This window comes from Amblyraja radiata, chromosome 23 (genome assembly GCF_010909765.2).
Source record: "Amblyraja radiata isolate CabotCenter1 chromosome 23, sAmbRad1.1.pri, whole genome shotgun sequence".
NCBI classification, from domain to species: domain Eukaryota; kingdom Metazoa; phylum Chordata; class Chondrichthyes; order Rajiformes; family Rajidae; genus Amblyraja; species Amblyraja radiata.
This window is the reverse complement of record NC_045978.1, coordinates 4,613,697-4,631,542: the sequence shown is the minus strand read 5'-3', so window position 1 is coordinate 4,631,542 and position 17,846 is coordinate 4,613,697. Positions and strand designations below refer to the sequence as shown.

General features: G+C 40.5%; 1 protein-coding gene across 2 annotated transcripts in view; it reads right to left on the bottom strand.

The window, feature by feature from the left end:
• Positions 1-8,113: 8,113 nt before the first annotated feature.
• The window catches only part of dnajc5 (DnaJ heat shock protein family (Hsp40) member C5), a 43,947-nt gene continuing 34,214 nt past the window's right edge, over positions 8,114-17,846 (bottom strand). Inside the window, exons 3-6 of one of the 2 annotated variants that reach the window (XM_033041401.1) lie at positions 16,881-17,094; positions 15,311-15,485; positions 13,158-13,203; positions 8,114-8,919 (exon numbers count right to left, since the gene is read on the bottom strand). In XM_033041401.1, the coding sequence (XP_032897292.1) occupies positions 13,190-13,203; positions 15,311-15,485; positions 16,881-17,094 (403 nt within the window). In that variant the 3' untranslated portion in view covers positions 8,114-8,919; positions 13,158-13,189. The remainder of the gene's footprint in view (positions 8,920-13,157; positions 13,204-15,310; positions 15,486-16,880; positions 17,095-17,846) is intronic. The other variant, XM_033041400.1, reaches the window with a different exon arrangement.

The following is a 17,846-nucleotide window of genomic DNA, read 5'->3' as shown; positions in this document are numbered from 1 at the left end:
AGATCTGTGTGTTTGAAAATCCTGTGTCTGAAACTCTGTCCCCAAAATGTAGAAACAAGAATGCTGATTTACTCAAAAGTACACAAAGTGCTGGAGTAACTCAGCGGGTCAGTCAGCATCTCTGGAGAACATGGATAGGTGACGTTTCGGGTCAGGATGTCTGAAGAAGGGCTCCAACCTAACGTTGCTATTGGCTAACCACACGCTCCAGAGATGCTGCCTGAACCATTGAGTTACGCTAGCATTTCGTGTTGTAGACAATAGGTGCAGGAGTAGGCCATTCGGCCCTTCAAGCCAGCACCACCATTCAATGTGATCATGGCTGATCATCCCCAATCAGTGCCCCGTTCCTGCCTTCTTCCCATATACCCTGACTCCGCTGTCTTTAAGAGCCTTATCTAGCTCTCTCTTGAAAGCATCCAGAGAACCGGCCTCCACCGCCCTCTGAGGCAGAGAATTCCACAGACTCACAACTCTCTGTGAGAAAAAGTGTTTCCTCGTCTCCGTTCTAAAGGGCTTACTCCTTATTCTTAAACTGTGGCCCCTGGTTCTGGACTCTCCCAACATCGGGAACATGTTTCCTGCCTCTAGCGTGTCCAAACCCTTAACAATCTTATATGTTTCAATGAGTGTTGTATGAATGATTTGTGTTCTATAAATATGAATGTTGAAAATGTAATTTTAAGTAACTTCAACTAACACACCCATCCCATTCCATCCTTCCTCCACCCTAGCCATTTAACCAGTCCCAAGCTTCACCACATTGTACCACCCCTCATATCACATCTTCCCTGGCCAACAATTGTCACCAGGTCACCTCCATACCCAAGGTCTTTTGTTGCCAGCCCTATTTGATCCTGGTCTTTTCTCGCTTCCGGCTCTTCACATTGTACCACCCCTCATATCACATCTTCCCTAGCCAACAATTGTCAACCAGGTCACTTCCATACCCAAGGTCTTTTGTTGCCAGCCCTATTTGATCCTGGTCTTTTCTCGCTTCCGGCTCTTCACCCTGCTCCTGCCCCCCCCCCCCCCCCCCCCCCCCCCCCCACCACCCCTGACTTTTAGCCTGAGGAAGGGTCCCGGCACAAAACATCACCTATCCTTTTTCTCCCAAGATGCTGCCTGACCCGCTGAGTTACTCCCGCATGATGTGTCTACCTTCAATAAAGAATTGTTTTGGCTGGGGAATGGAAAATAAAGTGCCACAAAAATCTAGCCTGATATTTCTCAGTAAGAATCTTGTTACAATTGTGATTAGCTGCCAACTGATCCAACAGCTGAGAGAGTTTGATGCCAAACTTAAAAATTGTTTTTTGATGTAGGGAGGTTGTTTTAAATAAAACTGTTGATTGGACAGCGAGTGGAAATTGATTCTTTCAATTCAATCCTTGCCACACGTCTCGATCAAGGGAAGCACGGTGGCGCCGCGGTAGAGTTGCTGCTTACAGCGGCAGAGACCCGGGTTCGATCCCGACTACGGGTGCTGACTGTACGGTGTGTGTACATTCTTCCTGTGACTGCGTGGGTTTTTTCCCGAGATCTTCGGTTTCCTCCCACACTCCAAAGACACACAGATTTGGACTACCTTCAGCAACAGACTGGTTCCACCAAGATGCAGCACAGAACACCACAGGAGATCCTTTTCCCCTGTGAATATTAAACTGTACAACTCCTCCCCCTTTTGTCATGGGGTAGACAGACTCCCCTACCCCCCCCCCCCCTACTTTGCACATCCCTAATCCTTTCCACTCATCACTTTAATTTCATTTCATGTATCTTGTGTTTTATGACTGTTGGCAGACTTTATTTATCTCCTGGAATAAATAAAGTTCCATCATATCGTAGGATAGTGTTAATATGCGGGGATCGCTGGTCGATGCGGACTTGGTGGGCCGAAGGGCCTGTTTCTGCACTGTATCTCTAAACTAAACATTAAGCATTGGTTGAGATATCATTTTCTCACCGAGATCTGTGATGGTGTTGTTCTCACTGCATATTTTCGGTTCACTTTCAGCAAGTTTCTGAATCTTAATATTCAAGGTTTCTTCAGCATCAAATGCTGAACTACACACGTTTAAGCAGCAGTATCAAGAAATAATAAAGAACAATGGAGGTCCCGGAACGGGGGAAGGGGGAGAACAAAGGAGGAGCCGGCGGGGGTACTTCGTAACCTCTATGTAGCGACTATTTGCATACCTTGGGCATACAAGCAAAGAATTTCACCGTGACTTGTCACGTGACGATAAACTATTCTGTATTCTATTCCAAATAACCAATCCAGAAAACCACAAAACCCACTGCAAAGATTAGTTTACATGCCACAAAGCTTGGTCATTACGTGGAAATGTGAAACTAGAAGCCTTTCTTCCCTGTGCTTCCTCAAATGTCTACAAGAAATTCCTGCAGAGAATAATAGGATGGATTAATGAGTGCAAAATACCTCGTTGAAACGTTTCAATGAATCTATAACTAGCTACACAATCTCTACTCTATCAATCCTAGAACAAAAAAATATTGCACTTGTGAGCTTAGCTATCATTTTCCCCCCTGTAAATAGCAGAACAAATATCAGCCTGAGAAGATCCTAAAGCAAAATGTGATCTGGTCTATTTCCCTCCACAGATGCTGCCCGTTTTTACACAAGCTATAGAAATTGCATTGTACAATTTTACTCAGAGGAGTGACTTAGCAATGCACAAAACTCTAGTATACAACTGAAATCTTGGAATATAGGAGCCTGCTTATACACAAATAAAGCAAATGTACACAGCCAGTGATTTAAGCGTCGGAAACATTTATTTTATAACTGCAAATCAAATAAATTACCAATGATTTTCAGCAATACAGTACATAAATAACCATGCTAAAAACATTACAATTTATTGTATGTACAGGAGTCCATGGGCTTCAAGTCCTGTAGTTAACATAACCACATCTACTTACATAGAATTTCAACTATGGTCCTTTTAAGAATACCAAAAAGATTGCATAACAATGTTTGATTCTATTTTTACACCAATAATCAGAATTTTAAGAATCTACTATCAAATTTTGAATAGTTCACACAATTCATTCTGGCGTTACAATATTTTACCTGCAGCCAAATCCAATTTTCTCAAATCATTTATTGTTCAGTCGGTTTAGTGTTATTCCTGTAACATGCGAGAGCAATGTGCACTATATAAATTGCAATATTATTCAATTGTAGTAGTTTTTAAAAATAATATTATACGCTCATTTGATGACTGGCACGACAAATGTACTGAGTGATTAAAAGCATTTCTGTAAATTTCGGCAATGCATCACATTTGAAAAGTATGTTAAGGTATCTCTGTTTTATTTAGATAAGACAAAATTAAACCCTGGTATGTCAAACTGACTTTTAGACAACACATTCACAATCCAACTTGGCGCTTGACACTGAGTTAGTGGGTGCAGTGGGGAACCAAAACAAAAGAAGCAATTATCATTCGATGTAATAAAAACAAGAGTTTTTTCACTATCCAGTTTTGCTTTTCCCTCAATTGGTCACTATTATGAAAATGTTTAACAAACTAGGGCATTTTATCTTGCACCGTTAGTAAATTAATTGTCTACAAAAATGGCAAGTCTGAATTCTATCTTCAACGTTATAGTGCCGCAGAAACAGCAGTGGTCATTAAATTGAAACCATACTAAATTAAAACTAAATATGGCAGCTTTCAATGATGGACAACTAAATATACCAACCTAAAATACAATTTTTAAATAGCATTCAAAACCACGTGAAGGTTTGACCATTGGAGAAATCGAGTGGTTTTCAACAAGTTGTGGATTTGAACAGTACCTTGAGCCACTGTGTTTTACAATGAACAAAAAATCCAAAACTACAGACAGCATCTGTCCTCTTTGTTCAGACTCACAGCACTACTTATAATTTAAGTCTTACAGGGAATGTTTCAAATGTATTGCAAGATTCTGTGAATCATTTAAGTTCATAAACTAATGACTGTTCTCCTTCACTGTACCGATAGTCATTTTAAAAAATGGTAGTTTAATTCAAATTATAATACCAAATATAAGCTTTGCTCAAGAAACTAACCATATGAATGGAACATAATTTACAAGAGGTACCATTAAAAAAAAAAGACTTCTATACTGTGTGCACAGGTCACCCAAATTCATTACAGAACAAAGCAATTATTCTTTACATTACCCTTCCATTTGCACATTATTGGAAGAGGCATTATTACTGTGTGGCTGACGAGACACTTATCCACTTGATTAAACCAAGCTATGCTAGCATTGCAAATTCCACAGGTAACACTTTCATTACAGTTAACACAATACCAAAAAAAAAAATGGATTCGGTGTTACCGTACCAGTTTTATACGGTAAATATCAGAACATGGAGGAATGTATGTTAAAGTTGGGACAGGGAGCTTTAGAGTCAATACTTTCATGATTCTGCAGGCGTGGGTTTGAAAGTTCGTACAGTTGTATTGAAAATGGAAATGGTAAGCAAAATGTGTTTAGCCAATTGTCATGCCCTAGCTATTTCAACACTTCTCAAGCATAGAAAATAGAAATTATCTTTTATTCAAGACCCAGCAGCATCAGAAGATCTACAAAGTTTGCAGCCATCAATCTATTGCAGATAAATATGAAGCGATAGGGGATAGAGTAGGAATAATCAGTAGAATAATCAAATAAGGAAAGCTCTAGATAGTTATCCACCAGGGAGAGCGAATGAGGTTAAGTATTTCTTAAATTTTACTGGTACTGAATATTAATTCTATTTCAGTCCCTTAAATCAGATAGTATATATATTTTTAATACCAAAGGTGTGATGCCCACAAATATTATTCTAACTTGGGCATCACACTACCAATCAATCAATCAATCTGGCTGGCTCAATCAAGTCAATTATAAGTTCATGTCATTTCTTGAAACTGGTTTTCATTTCCTTAATTTCCCTCCTGGGATGAATAAAGTTTTATTGTATCGTATCGTAAATTGTAATTAAGGTATTCATTCAGATGTCAAATGTAAAAAAGAATCTAGACTTTACATACGCACTTGCAAGGGCCTGTCCCACTTGGCAACTTTTTCGGCGACTGCCAGCATCATTGACTGGCGTATCAGGTCACCAAAAAATTTGTGGCGTGTTGCGACTTATGACGAGCGGTGTTTTTCCAAGTGTCGCAACATTTTTTTTATCGCCGCTGGATTTTGAAATTTTCGAAATCTTTTGACGACACTGATATGATGCCGGCAATCGCCTAAAAAATAAATAAATCACCAAGTGGGACAGGCCCTTCAGGCAGAACTACTTCAGTGATCATGAGGTTTGCGTGCATGTTGAAGAAAGGAGTAAATATCACAACCACTTTTGAAAATCTTAATGCTATCATGAAGTGTATAGTTAATAAATAAACTGGATGTTAAATCAGGCTCAAGTAGATTAAATGGAGGTTAGGATAAAAATTCAGAAATTCATCTTTTCTTTTCAACCTTGTGAACAGTATTAGATTTAAGGATATGTTAAAGGAAAATAATTATTCATTACTGCTTACTTACTGAAAAATGGCAAATTACAATCCTTATGATTTAAGCACTGATATACAAATAATAGAGCCTTCAATAACACAAAATTTAGGTTTGTAATAAATGAATTGCAGTAAAACCAATTTCACATTTATCCAGCAGACTATCTAACGTGCTAATTGTAGCACAAATTATGATTGTCTATTTTGAGATTCTATATAAATTAAGCAACTATTCAGTGCAATAACAATGAATTATCCATCCTAAACATACAAATTCTTCATAATTTTGAAATTAAATTTACATCACCTTTGATGTTTGAGCTGCATTTGTCTTAATTGTTATCATTCTGTTTAGATCACCCTATACTGACTGAAAACTTTGTTTTTGATCTTAAGCTTTCCTACCTTCCTGGCCACAAATTAGGGAATGTCGCATTTGTGGTCCAGCCTGGAATGGGATGGGAAAACCTCTTTCAAATGTACACTTGATTTAAAAATTGTTAGGGAGCTATTTTCAAAACATTGCGATTTGTTGTGCCTCAAAGCATAGATATAATTTATAATTTACAAACCAAAGGACATGAAAGCTTATGATCACAACATACATGTTAGCGTTGGCTTGGATGGGAACAGTAACAGTGAACAGTAACAGAAAAAAACATGCAGTTCAATGAGTAAACAAAAATTGACAAAATCAACTTCATGACTTTATATAAATAAAAGCATTTAGGCATTTCTTCATTAACCAATGTAAATGTAAAGGGCCTGTCCCACTTTCATGACCTAATTCACGACCTTTTGTACTCGTGGACATTTTTCATCATGTTGAAAAAACGCCCCGACCTACTTGATGCCACGAGTACCTACGACTAGCACCACGACCTGCTACGACCTCGTGACGCCCATGCTGCGAGTATGAGTCACGGGCAAACTCGGCAGAGGTCGCGAATTAGGTCGTGAAAGTGGGACAGGCCGTTAAGGGTGCTCAAATACAACCACTCCTTATAATTGCGGCAAGTCTAATGTTTCAAATTCAACAATTGAACAAAGACAGAAATGAATTTCTAATCTAGCAAAATGGAAGAACTGTAAATGAACTTCTTCCCTGAAAAAACAAATTAAAACTTGGTCCACTTCTAAAACTGCCAGTTAATATAATTCAAAGCTTTCCACTATCAAAGCTTGATGGCAATTCAATCACAATATAACTTTGCATTTTAATCAACATATATTCCCAGTTATCTCAAGACTGCCATGCCAATAAACCTCAGCCTCCTAATAGCCCTGTCCCATGGTACGAGTTCATTCCAAGAGCTCTCCCGAGTTTTAAAAAAATCAAATTCGCGGTAAGCACGGAGAATGAACGTAGCTGGTACGTCGGAGCTCGGGGACGTCTCTTAGCGCTAACGGCAGGTACTCGTGAAAACTCGCTAACAGCAGGTAAGCTCGGGAAGACTCGGGAAGATTTTTCAACAGAGCCCCGAGTACCGACGAGTGGCCATTACCGTAAATCTCCGAGTTACAATCAGGGCAAACTCGGGAGAACTCTTGGAATGAACTCGTACCGTGTGAGAGGGCTATTAATTTTCAGCATGAATTATACTATTCTACACTTCCAGTAGTTGTCAAATTAAGTTTGTCAATCAGTTTATTCGAACACTGCATTCAAGGCAGTGTTAGATCTGTGCAACTATGATTTGGTTGAGGGAATCCATGTTCATCCAGTTACTTTTTAAAACAATAAACAACCACAAGACATTTGCAAAAGGCAGAAAATGGGTATACTACCTCCATCCTGCGCAGGATTCAATCCCTGGTCACAGAAATTAAAAACATTTTGGAAATTATCTCAATATTTGGAGAAAGAAGAACCTTAACAAAACATTATTAGCCAATGGTAGACAAAAATGCTGGAGAAACTCAGCGGGTGAGGGAGCATCTATGGAGCGAAGGAAATAGGCAACGTTTCGGCCCGAAACGTTGCCTATTTCCTCCGCTCCATAGATGCTGCCTCACCCGCTGAATTTCTCCAGCATTTTTGTCTACCTTCGATTTTCCAGCATCTGCAGTTCCTTCTTAAACATTATTAGCCAATTCTGGACTCTAGCAATGTGCTGCCTTTGCTCAATTGTTTCTTCATTGTACAGTTAATACCTTGCACTTTAAGGTTCACAAGTACTCGAGAGTACCACAGCGAAAAAGAAACTTAACACAAAGTGGGATAATTGGTTATTGAAGTGGATTATAGGGCATTCTTAACTGTCACTGTATGTCATATTATCACTTGCGGGCGGAGCACCAAGGCAAATTCCTTGTATGTGAGTACTTGGCCAATAAACTTATTCCTTCATTCATTCTAAGAGCCACCTCTTTGAACCTGCATTTGTCAAAGTAATTAATCTGAAAATGCATTTAGAAATCTTTCCTAACAATGAAATAAATCACGGAAGTGTAAACAATTTCAAGCAAACCTCCTCTTACAATGGTTACACTGGCTCCCTAATCAATTGTACTTGATTAATAATCAATATTTATTATTTGACCTGTAAAAATATTTAAATGCTTTCAAAATCATGATTTTATTTTCTTCTCTGCAAGTCTCCGGCAACACAGTTATTGAAGAAATCCACCCTTCAGGTGGGTGGAGGGGAGGGTTATCCATTTGAATATTACATGGATGTCAGAAATTGGCAGTGAGAAACCATCTCAAAATACCACATTGAATGAGACCAACAATGGGCGGTAATGCTGAGCTGCATCTGATATTTCACCATAACTGAGAACTCCTTTCATGTGGATAGCGCACTGATTCCAGTCGATTACATCTCGTGATTGCACGACAAAATGACAGGCAAAGTTTACCACTTTTTACTTGCTTCCCTCATCAAATAAAAAAAAATAAGCACTATAAACAAACTGATTATTGGCAACATTCTACACAAGCCAATAAAACTACAGGTTAACGTGACTATCACTGAATTTCTAGTGGTAGTTTATGTGCACCGATTCTATTATCAATCAACAATTACATGACGTCATTCCATTCACACATCACAATATGTAAATAAAAGTGTCAAATGGCTTTAAATACTGCCTGCTACAGTACTTTGTTGTGGCGTTAAATTACAGTGGCAAAAGGCATGATAAGGGAAGGTGGTCTTCTCAATGTTGGTGGCTGCGTTCGACGGGGCATGAAATCTTGTGAACGTTCAATCTATAGCTTTAACTATCCCAGTGTTGAAATGAATTGTAAATATATTTTTTTTAATTACAAGAGCAAACTTGGTTAAATTAAATCATTCAGTGTGGTAGCTGGGGTGACTGTCACTGGTCAGCTGGGTTGTTTCTGTGGCTGATGTTGGCTGCACCACAATTGCTCCATCTCCCTCTGGACGTGGGGGTTGGGGGTGGGGGAAGGAAGAGAGAATAAAGACTCCGTTAAGCAAAACATTTTCAACACTTCAGAAACATCATCTTTGCTGCATTTTTTTTTTTTAACATTGGCTAACCAAAATAATGTTATTTTAATCTTTGGATTTTTACTTTAAACGTTTTTACTTTAAACGTTAGAGATACAGAGAGGAAACAGGCCCTTCGGCCCACCCAGTCCGCGCCGACCTGTGATCACCCCGTACACTAGCACTATCCTACACACTAGAGACAATTTACAATTTCACCGTAGCCAATTAGCCGACAAACCAATATGTCTTTTAGCGTGTAGGAGGAAACCAGAGCACCGGACCCACACAGTCACGGAGAATGTACAAACTCCATGCAGACAGCACCCATTATTAGGATTAAATTCAGGTCCCTGACGTTGTAAGGCAGCAAATTTACCGCTGCGCCCTGCGATTTCCATTATGATTCTTTTCATTACGACACTTGTGATACTTGAGTTTATTTACAGAAAAGTAACACCATTTTGGTTCCAAGATATTAAATCAACCATTTAAAAATATTTAAAGCAAATGAATAAAACCTGGTAAATTATGTTCCATTTACACATTCAAAATACATTTACCATGGGCATACAATTGAAGGGAATATTAATGAGCTACAAAGCAAACATGTTTATTACTATCAGCAGAAAATCTACTCTCTCACATTTGACAATAGACAATAGACAATAGGTGCAGGAGTAGGTCATTCGGCCCTTCGAGCCAGCGCCGCCATTCAATGTGATCATGGCTGATCATCCCCAATCAGTACCCCGTTCCTGCCTTCTCCCCATATCTCCTGACTCTGCTATCATTAAGAGCCCTATCTAGCTCTCTCTTGAAAGTATCCAGAGAACCGGCCTCCACCACCCTCTGAGGCAGAGAATTCCACAGACTCACAACTCTCTGTGAGAAAAAGTGTTTCCTCGTCTCCGTTCTAAACGGCTTACCCCTTATTCTTAAACTGTGGCCCCTGGTTCAGGACTCCCCCAACATCGGAACATTTCCTGCCTCTAGCGTGTCCAAGCCCTTAACAATCTTATATGTTTCAATGAGATCCCCTCTCATCCTTCTAAACTCCAGAGTGCACAAGCCCAGCCGCTCCATTCTCTCAGCATATGACAGTCCCGCCATCCCGGGAATTAACCTTGTAAATCTACGCTGCACTCCCTCAATAGCAAGAATGTCCTTCCTCAAATTAGGGGACCAAAACTGCACACAATACTCCAGATGTTGTCTCACTAGGGCCCAGTACAACTGCAGAAGGACCTCAAAGACAAGACACCAGCAAAAAGAAGAATTTTGTATGTAGAAAAACATAAACCACAGGGATGTATCATAGGTGGCCACCTCTTTGAAAACCTGTCAATACATTTTGGACCTGAAAATCCCTCCAGCTATGTGGGGGAAAATAGGATTTAAGCAGCATATGACCAAGAACAGCTGTCATTACCAATTCACTCTCATGATGACCCACGGAAAATTGTGGGGAACGTTGGAGGTAGATACGCTAGTGGCTTTGATGAGCCTTTAGGATAGACACATGGATATGCAGGGAATTGAATTATGTGCAGGCATTTACGAGTTGGTCGTGGTATCATGCTCGACACAGATATTGTGGGCCAAAGGGCCTGTTCCCGTGCTGTAATGTTCTGAAGTTATTGAGAGCAAGTTAGACATGCTAGATGGCTCAATCTCAAGTAATTTTAACCAGCTTGCTGTCGTAAATTCTCACCATGATAGTCAATCAATTATGGGACAATCAATACACATTATGAAAAATAATTTTGAGGAAAATAACTCTCAAAAGGCATGAATTTTGTGTTCTACGACTATGAGCAATAGAAAGGGAAGTATATTTGGCCTCTCAAATCTGCTCGATGTCCCATCTCTTTCCACCCCATTTCACGCCAAGCAGTCTGAAGAAGGCACTGACTCAAAATGTTGTCTGTCCATTCCCTCTCCAGCTGCTGCCTGACCTGCTGCATTCCTCTAGTACTCGGTATTGTGGCGTAGTAGATTAATTGCTGTCATGCCTAAATTGAATTTGTCTGTTTTGAACAACCTTTTAAGTGTTTCCCCCCCCCCAAAAAAAGACAAATATCAAAATTCAAGAAAATATAGCTGTCATTTAAAGGAGACTGATTTTGCAAATTCTTGAGCTTTCACTTTATATTCACATTTAAGTTTCAAAATGCAGCCATCGAAAAACATGAATCAGGGGCGCTCCAGTACTTCCGGCACGTGGACTGGACTTTTTTTCCCCTTTATAAACAACGGCAAAATATGGCGACTGTGCATTTGTGGGTTGTGCAAAAGAACTTCACTGTGCTGTGCAGACGTGACAATAAAGATTTATTGAACAGTTCTTGACTTTTTATTGTTTTTAGAATCCTTAATGTAGTTTTATCTGAAGTCTTACAAATGACAATTGAGGTGTATACATCAGGATTGCGTGCCTCTAGTTTTCTTTAGAAGCCAACAGATGCAGAGTGACATTACTCGACTTCAGTGTTCACGAATGACTGCTCAATAGACAGCAACTGCTAAGGTACTGAAAGATGCACTGATCCAATTGTTCTCAGTCTGTCTGCACAATTCAAGTTAGGAAGCTAAGGATGGGTACTTGATAGACCACGTGGATCTGGTAGGTTTAAAGTCTTGTTCCTGTGTTGTATGAATCCAGGACTTTGATTTTTTTTATGTGTAGGAAAGAACTGCAGATGCTGGTTCAAATCGAAGCTAGTCACAAAATGCTGGAGTAACTCAGCGGGACAGGCAGCATCTCCGGAGAGAAGGAATGGGTGGTGTTTATGCCAGTCTATCATGCATTTCACTTAAGAGATCGAAACATTTTAAAATGTCTTCTTTTCCCTGGGCATTCCAAATTGCCAAATGGCAAGAATGCCTCTGTGTGATGTGATTAGAAATGTTCCATTGCATTTAAGATGCAGTGCACAGAAAGATTTGTGGCAGCTTGACTCTATTTTTCATATTAACATTGTGTCCTGAATACAACATCCAAGAATCTGATCTTAAGGGTATTACTTGACACTCATGAACCGTTGAAATCTATAAATTAATTGTTAAGTGTCAACTTCCACAACTTACATCAGTGACATCTTGTATTTTTTAGTCTCAGTAGAAATGTTCACACTGTTATGACAAAGGTCACGAACAGTATAGTCCAAAAGTCCTATAAAGCTGCATCATGACTTGCATATGAAAGCAAGTCCATTAAATGCTGCCTTTACCATTCTATCCATTTGTGTTGCCACTTTCAGGGAGTTATTAACATGGACCCCACAATTCCTCTAGATATCAATGGCGTTAAGGGTCAGGCCATTAATTTTCCCCTTACATTTGATCTTCCATAGTGCAACAGCTCACACTTGCTTGGTTTGAAACCCATGTGCCATTTCGCAATCCCTGGGATATTTTGTTGATTTGAACAGTAAGGTTATCAACAATGCAACTGTAGTCTTTTGTGTCTGTAAAACGGTGAAACCAAGTAGGCTGTGGTTTATTTAAGGGATAGAATTAACTAAGTAAACAAATTTTACTATTGGCAACACCGACGGCGGTTATGTGGCTAAGATCAGAAAGGTTTACTTAAGCCAGTCATGTTTTTATTATTATGCAAGCCCAAACAAAATGCTGAAATCATTAATTTTGGACTTCCTCTAATGACAAGACCAGTTGTGCCTTTTGACCAACATTTTACAATGACAAACACTCCAGAAATGAATTGAGAGTGGGGCACAGACAGGAAAGTGCAGAAGCTAGAAAAAAATAATTGCGCAAACATGCAATTAATATATTTGGGAAGTCTGTGACTGTTTTAATACGTGTCCAAAAATGTAAGATTTTGACAACTGACCTATATAGCTAGGCAGCATTGCCTCTCCGAGTGTCGCAATTCTTCCACGCATTCAATGAGCAAGGGTGGTGCTGACACACATGCATGTGCACAAACACGCAGACACATGTATGTACACACACACACGCAAGGCCCTAATGTTACATCTATGTGTAGTTTAACAGAATAAGCTGGTATGATTTTTATCATTGGAGGTTATTGGTGAGTGAATGATGTTGTTAAGTGTAAACTGCAGACCACCCGTTCAATATAATACTATATTAATTTACAAATGTATGCTTATACAGTTGAGGGCCTGTTAAACATTACCTAAATTGCCCATGCATCAATTGGCAATAATTTCATAGCCTGGATTCTGAAAGCACAATGACAAAACTATTAGGTTTTGGTGTAATTTAACTATAAGACTGACACAATCTTAGGCCATGTCAGGTTACTGACAGTGATTCAGCCTTCCAACAGTGTTGCTTTGCAAACTTCCTCTCAATCAAGGAAAATTAGTTCAACTGACATAACATTCAAGTATTTCTAAACTAATCCCATTGAAAGATATCATTAAGATGTTAATGATTACGATTTGCACTCCGAAATGTTTTAATAGCATACTGTGCCATTTCTGGTTAACAAATTCTTTCACTAAAAAATTAACTTTGTGGATTAAATGTGATCTACATTGGACAATACAGCTAAGGAACAGACTCTTTGGCCCACAATACCCACGCCGAGCATGATGTCAAGTTAAACTAATCTCCTCTGCCTGCATGTAAATTGGTATCCCTCCATATCCATGTGCCTATCTAAAATCCTCTTAAATGCCATTATTGTGTCTGCCTCCACCACCACCCCAGGCACCCACCACAATCTGTGTAAAACAACTTGCCCCGCACAATTTAAAAAAAAAGTTTTTTTCAATTTCTAATTTAAGTTTATTATAACATTTAACTGTGCATTTGTAATGAATTTGTACAAACAGGAAAACAGGTGATGAGTTCGGCTGCTAAATATAATGGAGCCTCTGCAAATGAGATCAACAACAGATGTTGAGAGTCTCTGGGTCTTTAAGGGCAGCCTTCCTTAGAATCAATGGCAAGAGTTGCAAGGTCCAAATCTATGCACAAATCATATTCTTTGCTGAAAAATCAATTAATCTTACAACTTTATTAATGCTTTAACTGATTTTAGTTTTAGTTTAGACACAACGTGGAAACAGGCCCTTCGGCCCACCGAGTCCGTGGCAACCAGCGATCCCCGCACACTAACCTACACCCACTAAGGACAATTTACAATTATTCCAAGCCAATTAACCTACGTTTTTGAAGCGCGGGTGGAAACAGAGATCCCAGAGAAAACCCACGCTTGTCACGGGGAGAGCGTACAAACTCTGTACAGGCAGCACCCAAAGTCAGAATTGAATGGGTCACCACCGTGCCGCCCTTGTAATAATGTAATATTTTTAAAGTGCAGGAATAATGGGCCTGTCCCACTTAGGCGTCTTTTTAGGTGACTGCAGGAGACTATGCAGTCGCCACATGGTGGCCACATGTTCGCGGGTGGTTGCCGGGTAGTCGCCTTCATGGCCGTGAGGAGCTCTCGCATTCTGGGAACTAGTCGCGGCCTCATTATGGTCGCCGCAAATTTTTCAACGTGTTGAAAAATTAGCAGCGACCAGAATGAAGCCGCCATGGAGAGTAGCGAGAATTCTCGTGCCGTAGGTGGGTCGCCATGAGGTCGAAGGTTCTCGTAAGTTGTAGCTGGTGCTGACCGGTGAATTTCATTGGCTCATTGGGGGGGAAAAAATGTAAGCATTAGTTTTCAGAACCAAGGATAACCGACCGGTAATGTTAAATGACCGCCGAGTTTCACAGCTGTGTATCTCTGGCATCTTAAAAGTTGTCTCCACTCCTTTACCCCCCTTCTTTAAAGGACTTACAGTACACTGTGCTTTAGCTGACTTAATTACAGCGCCAACCTTTCTGTTCATCGCGGTGTGTGTCTGTATCACCTTGGCTTTGCTCCGTTTGAATTTCACTCAGACAGCGCTCCCCCGCTTGCCCTGTCCCCCGCCTATATAACGGGCTGGTGAAGGAAGGCGTGTGTGTGTGTGTGTGTGTGTGTGTGTGTGTGTGTCTGTGGCTGTATGTGTGTGTGTCTGTGTCTCTGTGTCTCTGTGTCTCTGTGTGTGTGTGTGTGTGTGTGTGTGTGTGTGTGTGTGTGTGTGTGTGTGTGTGTGTGTGTGTGTGTGTGTGTGTGTGTGTGTGTGTGTGTGTGTGTGTGTCTGTCTGTCTGTCTGTGTGTTCCACTCTGACAGTCGCCGTTCCAGTTGCCAGTTTTTCAAACAACTGCCGGAAACTTGACAGTCGCCGGCAGTTGCTGAAAAAATTGCCTAAGTGGGACAGGCCCATAGGTCTTTCATGGACAGAAAGACGGCATCTACTGTGGTGCGAGTTATAGGTTCCATTTACCTTTCTCCATGTCTGACTGTAGCTGTGCCTCCAGATCCTCTGGCGAGACATAATATTCTTGCTCCTCCCCTTCAGGGGGCTTGGGTTTACACTTGCCACAGCAGCAATTACAGCAGCAGCAGAGGCAGCAGCAGAAGTAGCAACCAGTGATCACTCCGCAGAAGACAAACAATGCCTGAAATTAAAATTAAAGTATTCGTCATTAACCGCGGTGAGCCCCACTCAAAGAATGCTAACCCAATGTTCATTTAATACAAAGTCGGGTACAAATTTCACATAAAAAAGGGCGGACATAGAGAATAACATTCAAAAACCAACCAAAATGCATAAATTCAGTCAATTGTGAAGCAATTACTAAAATTCAACAAGAGATCATATATTGCCTTTTCTTAGAGATGGGGTGGTTGCAGTTAGGGAGTGGCAGAAAGACTCGATCCACAAAATCAACAGAAGGATTAATGCCCAGAATATGAACCATTAAAACTGAATGTAAAATCCAACTATTTTAAAACGTCTTAGTTGGTGAAAGAAACATAGAAAAATAGGTGCAGGAGTAGGCCATTCGGCCCTTCAATATGATCATGGCTGATCATCTAAAATCAGAACCTAGTTCCTGCATATCCCTTGATTCATTTAGCCCCAAGAGCTAAATCTAACCACCTCTTGAAAACATCCAGTGAATTGGCCTCCACTGCTTTCTGTGGCAGAGAAAGCCACAGATTCACAACTCTCTGGGTGAGAAAGTTTGTCCTCATCTCAGTCCTAAATGGCCTATCCCTTATTCTTAAACTGCGATCCCCTGGTTCTGGACTCCCCAAACATTGGGAACATTTTTCCTGCATCTAGCCAGTACAATCCTTTTAAGAATTTTATATGTTTCTATGAGATCTCCTTTCATCCAGTGAATACAAGCCCAGTCGACCCATTCTTTCATCACATGTCAGTCCCGCCATCCCTGGAATTAACTTGGTGAACCTACGTTGCACTCCCTCAATAGCAATAATGTCCTTCCTCAAATTAGGAGACCAAAATTGCACACAATACTCCTGGTGCAGTCTCACCAGGGTCCCGTACAACTGCACTTGGACCTCCTTGCTCCTAAACTCAAATCCTCTTGCAATGAAGGCCAATAAGGCCGATAAAGTGGTTAAGAAAGAACTGCAGATGCTGGAAAAATCGAAGATAGACAAAAAAAGCTGGAGAAACTCAGCGGGTGAGGCAACATCTATGGAGCGAAGGAATAGGCGGCGTTTCGCGTCTGAAGAAGGGTCTCGTCCCGAAACGTCGCCTACTCCTTCGCTCCATAGATGCTGCCTCACCCGCTGAGTTTCTCCAGCTTTTTTGTCTACCTTTTAATAAAGTGGGATGAGATTTTGTTTCTAAGCAAGGGCAGGCAAGATTAATACACCAACAAACTGACTGCTCTTGACTTTGTCAACCTTGACTTTATGTTCAACTCCCTATTCCAATTACCTCAGTAATGCAGTTATGATTTGTCCATGATGAGAGAAAAAAAAGTTAAAACAGAATAATTTCTGTTGAATATTTCAGCACCAAAAAAAGTCCTCACCTTTGCCCACCAGCTGGACAAGACGAAGTACGTATTTACGTTCTCCTCGCCAAACTGCTCTGCCACGTAGAGACCCAATGATCCATACTTGTCATAAATATTCCGCTTTGTGGCATCAGTCAGAATTGCGTGAGCGTTGTTTATCTCCTTAAATTTATCAGATGCTTCTGGATTATCTGGATTCTTGTCAGGATGGTATTTCAACGCAAGTTTTCTGCATGAAAAGGAAACATGTTAGAATCGAAGGTAGACAAAAATGCTGGAGAAACTCAGCGGGTGAGGCAGCATCTATGGAGCGAAGGAATAGGTGATGTCTCGGGTTGCGACTCTTCTTCAGACTGCTGTGGGGGTGGGGTGGGGGGGGGGGGAAGAAGAAAGGAAGATGCGGAGACAGTAGGCTGTGGGAGAGCTGGGAAGGAGAAGGAGGGAGAAAGCAAGGACTGCCTGAAACTGAAGAAACCAATGTTCATACTGCTGGGGTGTAAGCTACCCAAGCGAAATATGTGGTTCTGTTCCTCCAATTTGCGCTGAGCCTCTGACAAAGGAGGAGGCCCAGGACAGGAAGGTGAAATTGGGAATGGGAGGGGGATTTAAAGTGCTGAACAACCGGGAGATCAGGTAGGTTAAGGCGGATGAGCAGAGGTGTTCAGCGAAACGATCGCCGAGCCCAAGTGTAATTTACTTTAAAGTGACTGGCATGAATAAGTTCTGAATTAGTGATATCCAATGATTCAGAGAAGAGGCTATCTTTGTATTGTAAAGGATACAGGACCAGATGTGAATAAATGGCACCCTCTGGTGTTATGTTTAATAATTTCAATACCCAAGGTCACAAAAAAATCCTGTCGAAATTGAGGGGTACAAAATAGATACAAAATTAACATTTCTATTAGAGAAGGATTAAATCTTAATTTGATTAATGAATCACTTCAGAAACTTTAGAGATGAAGTCCAACATTGTTAATC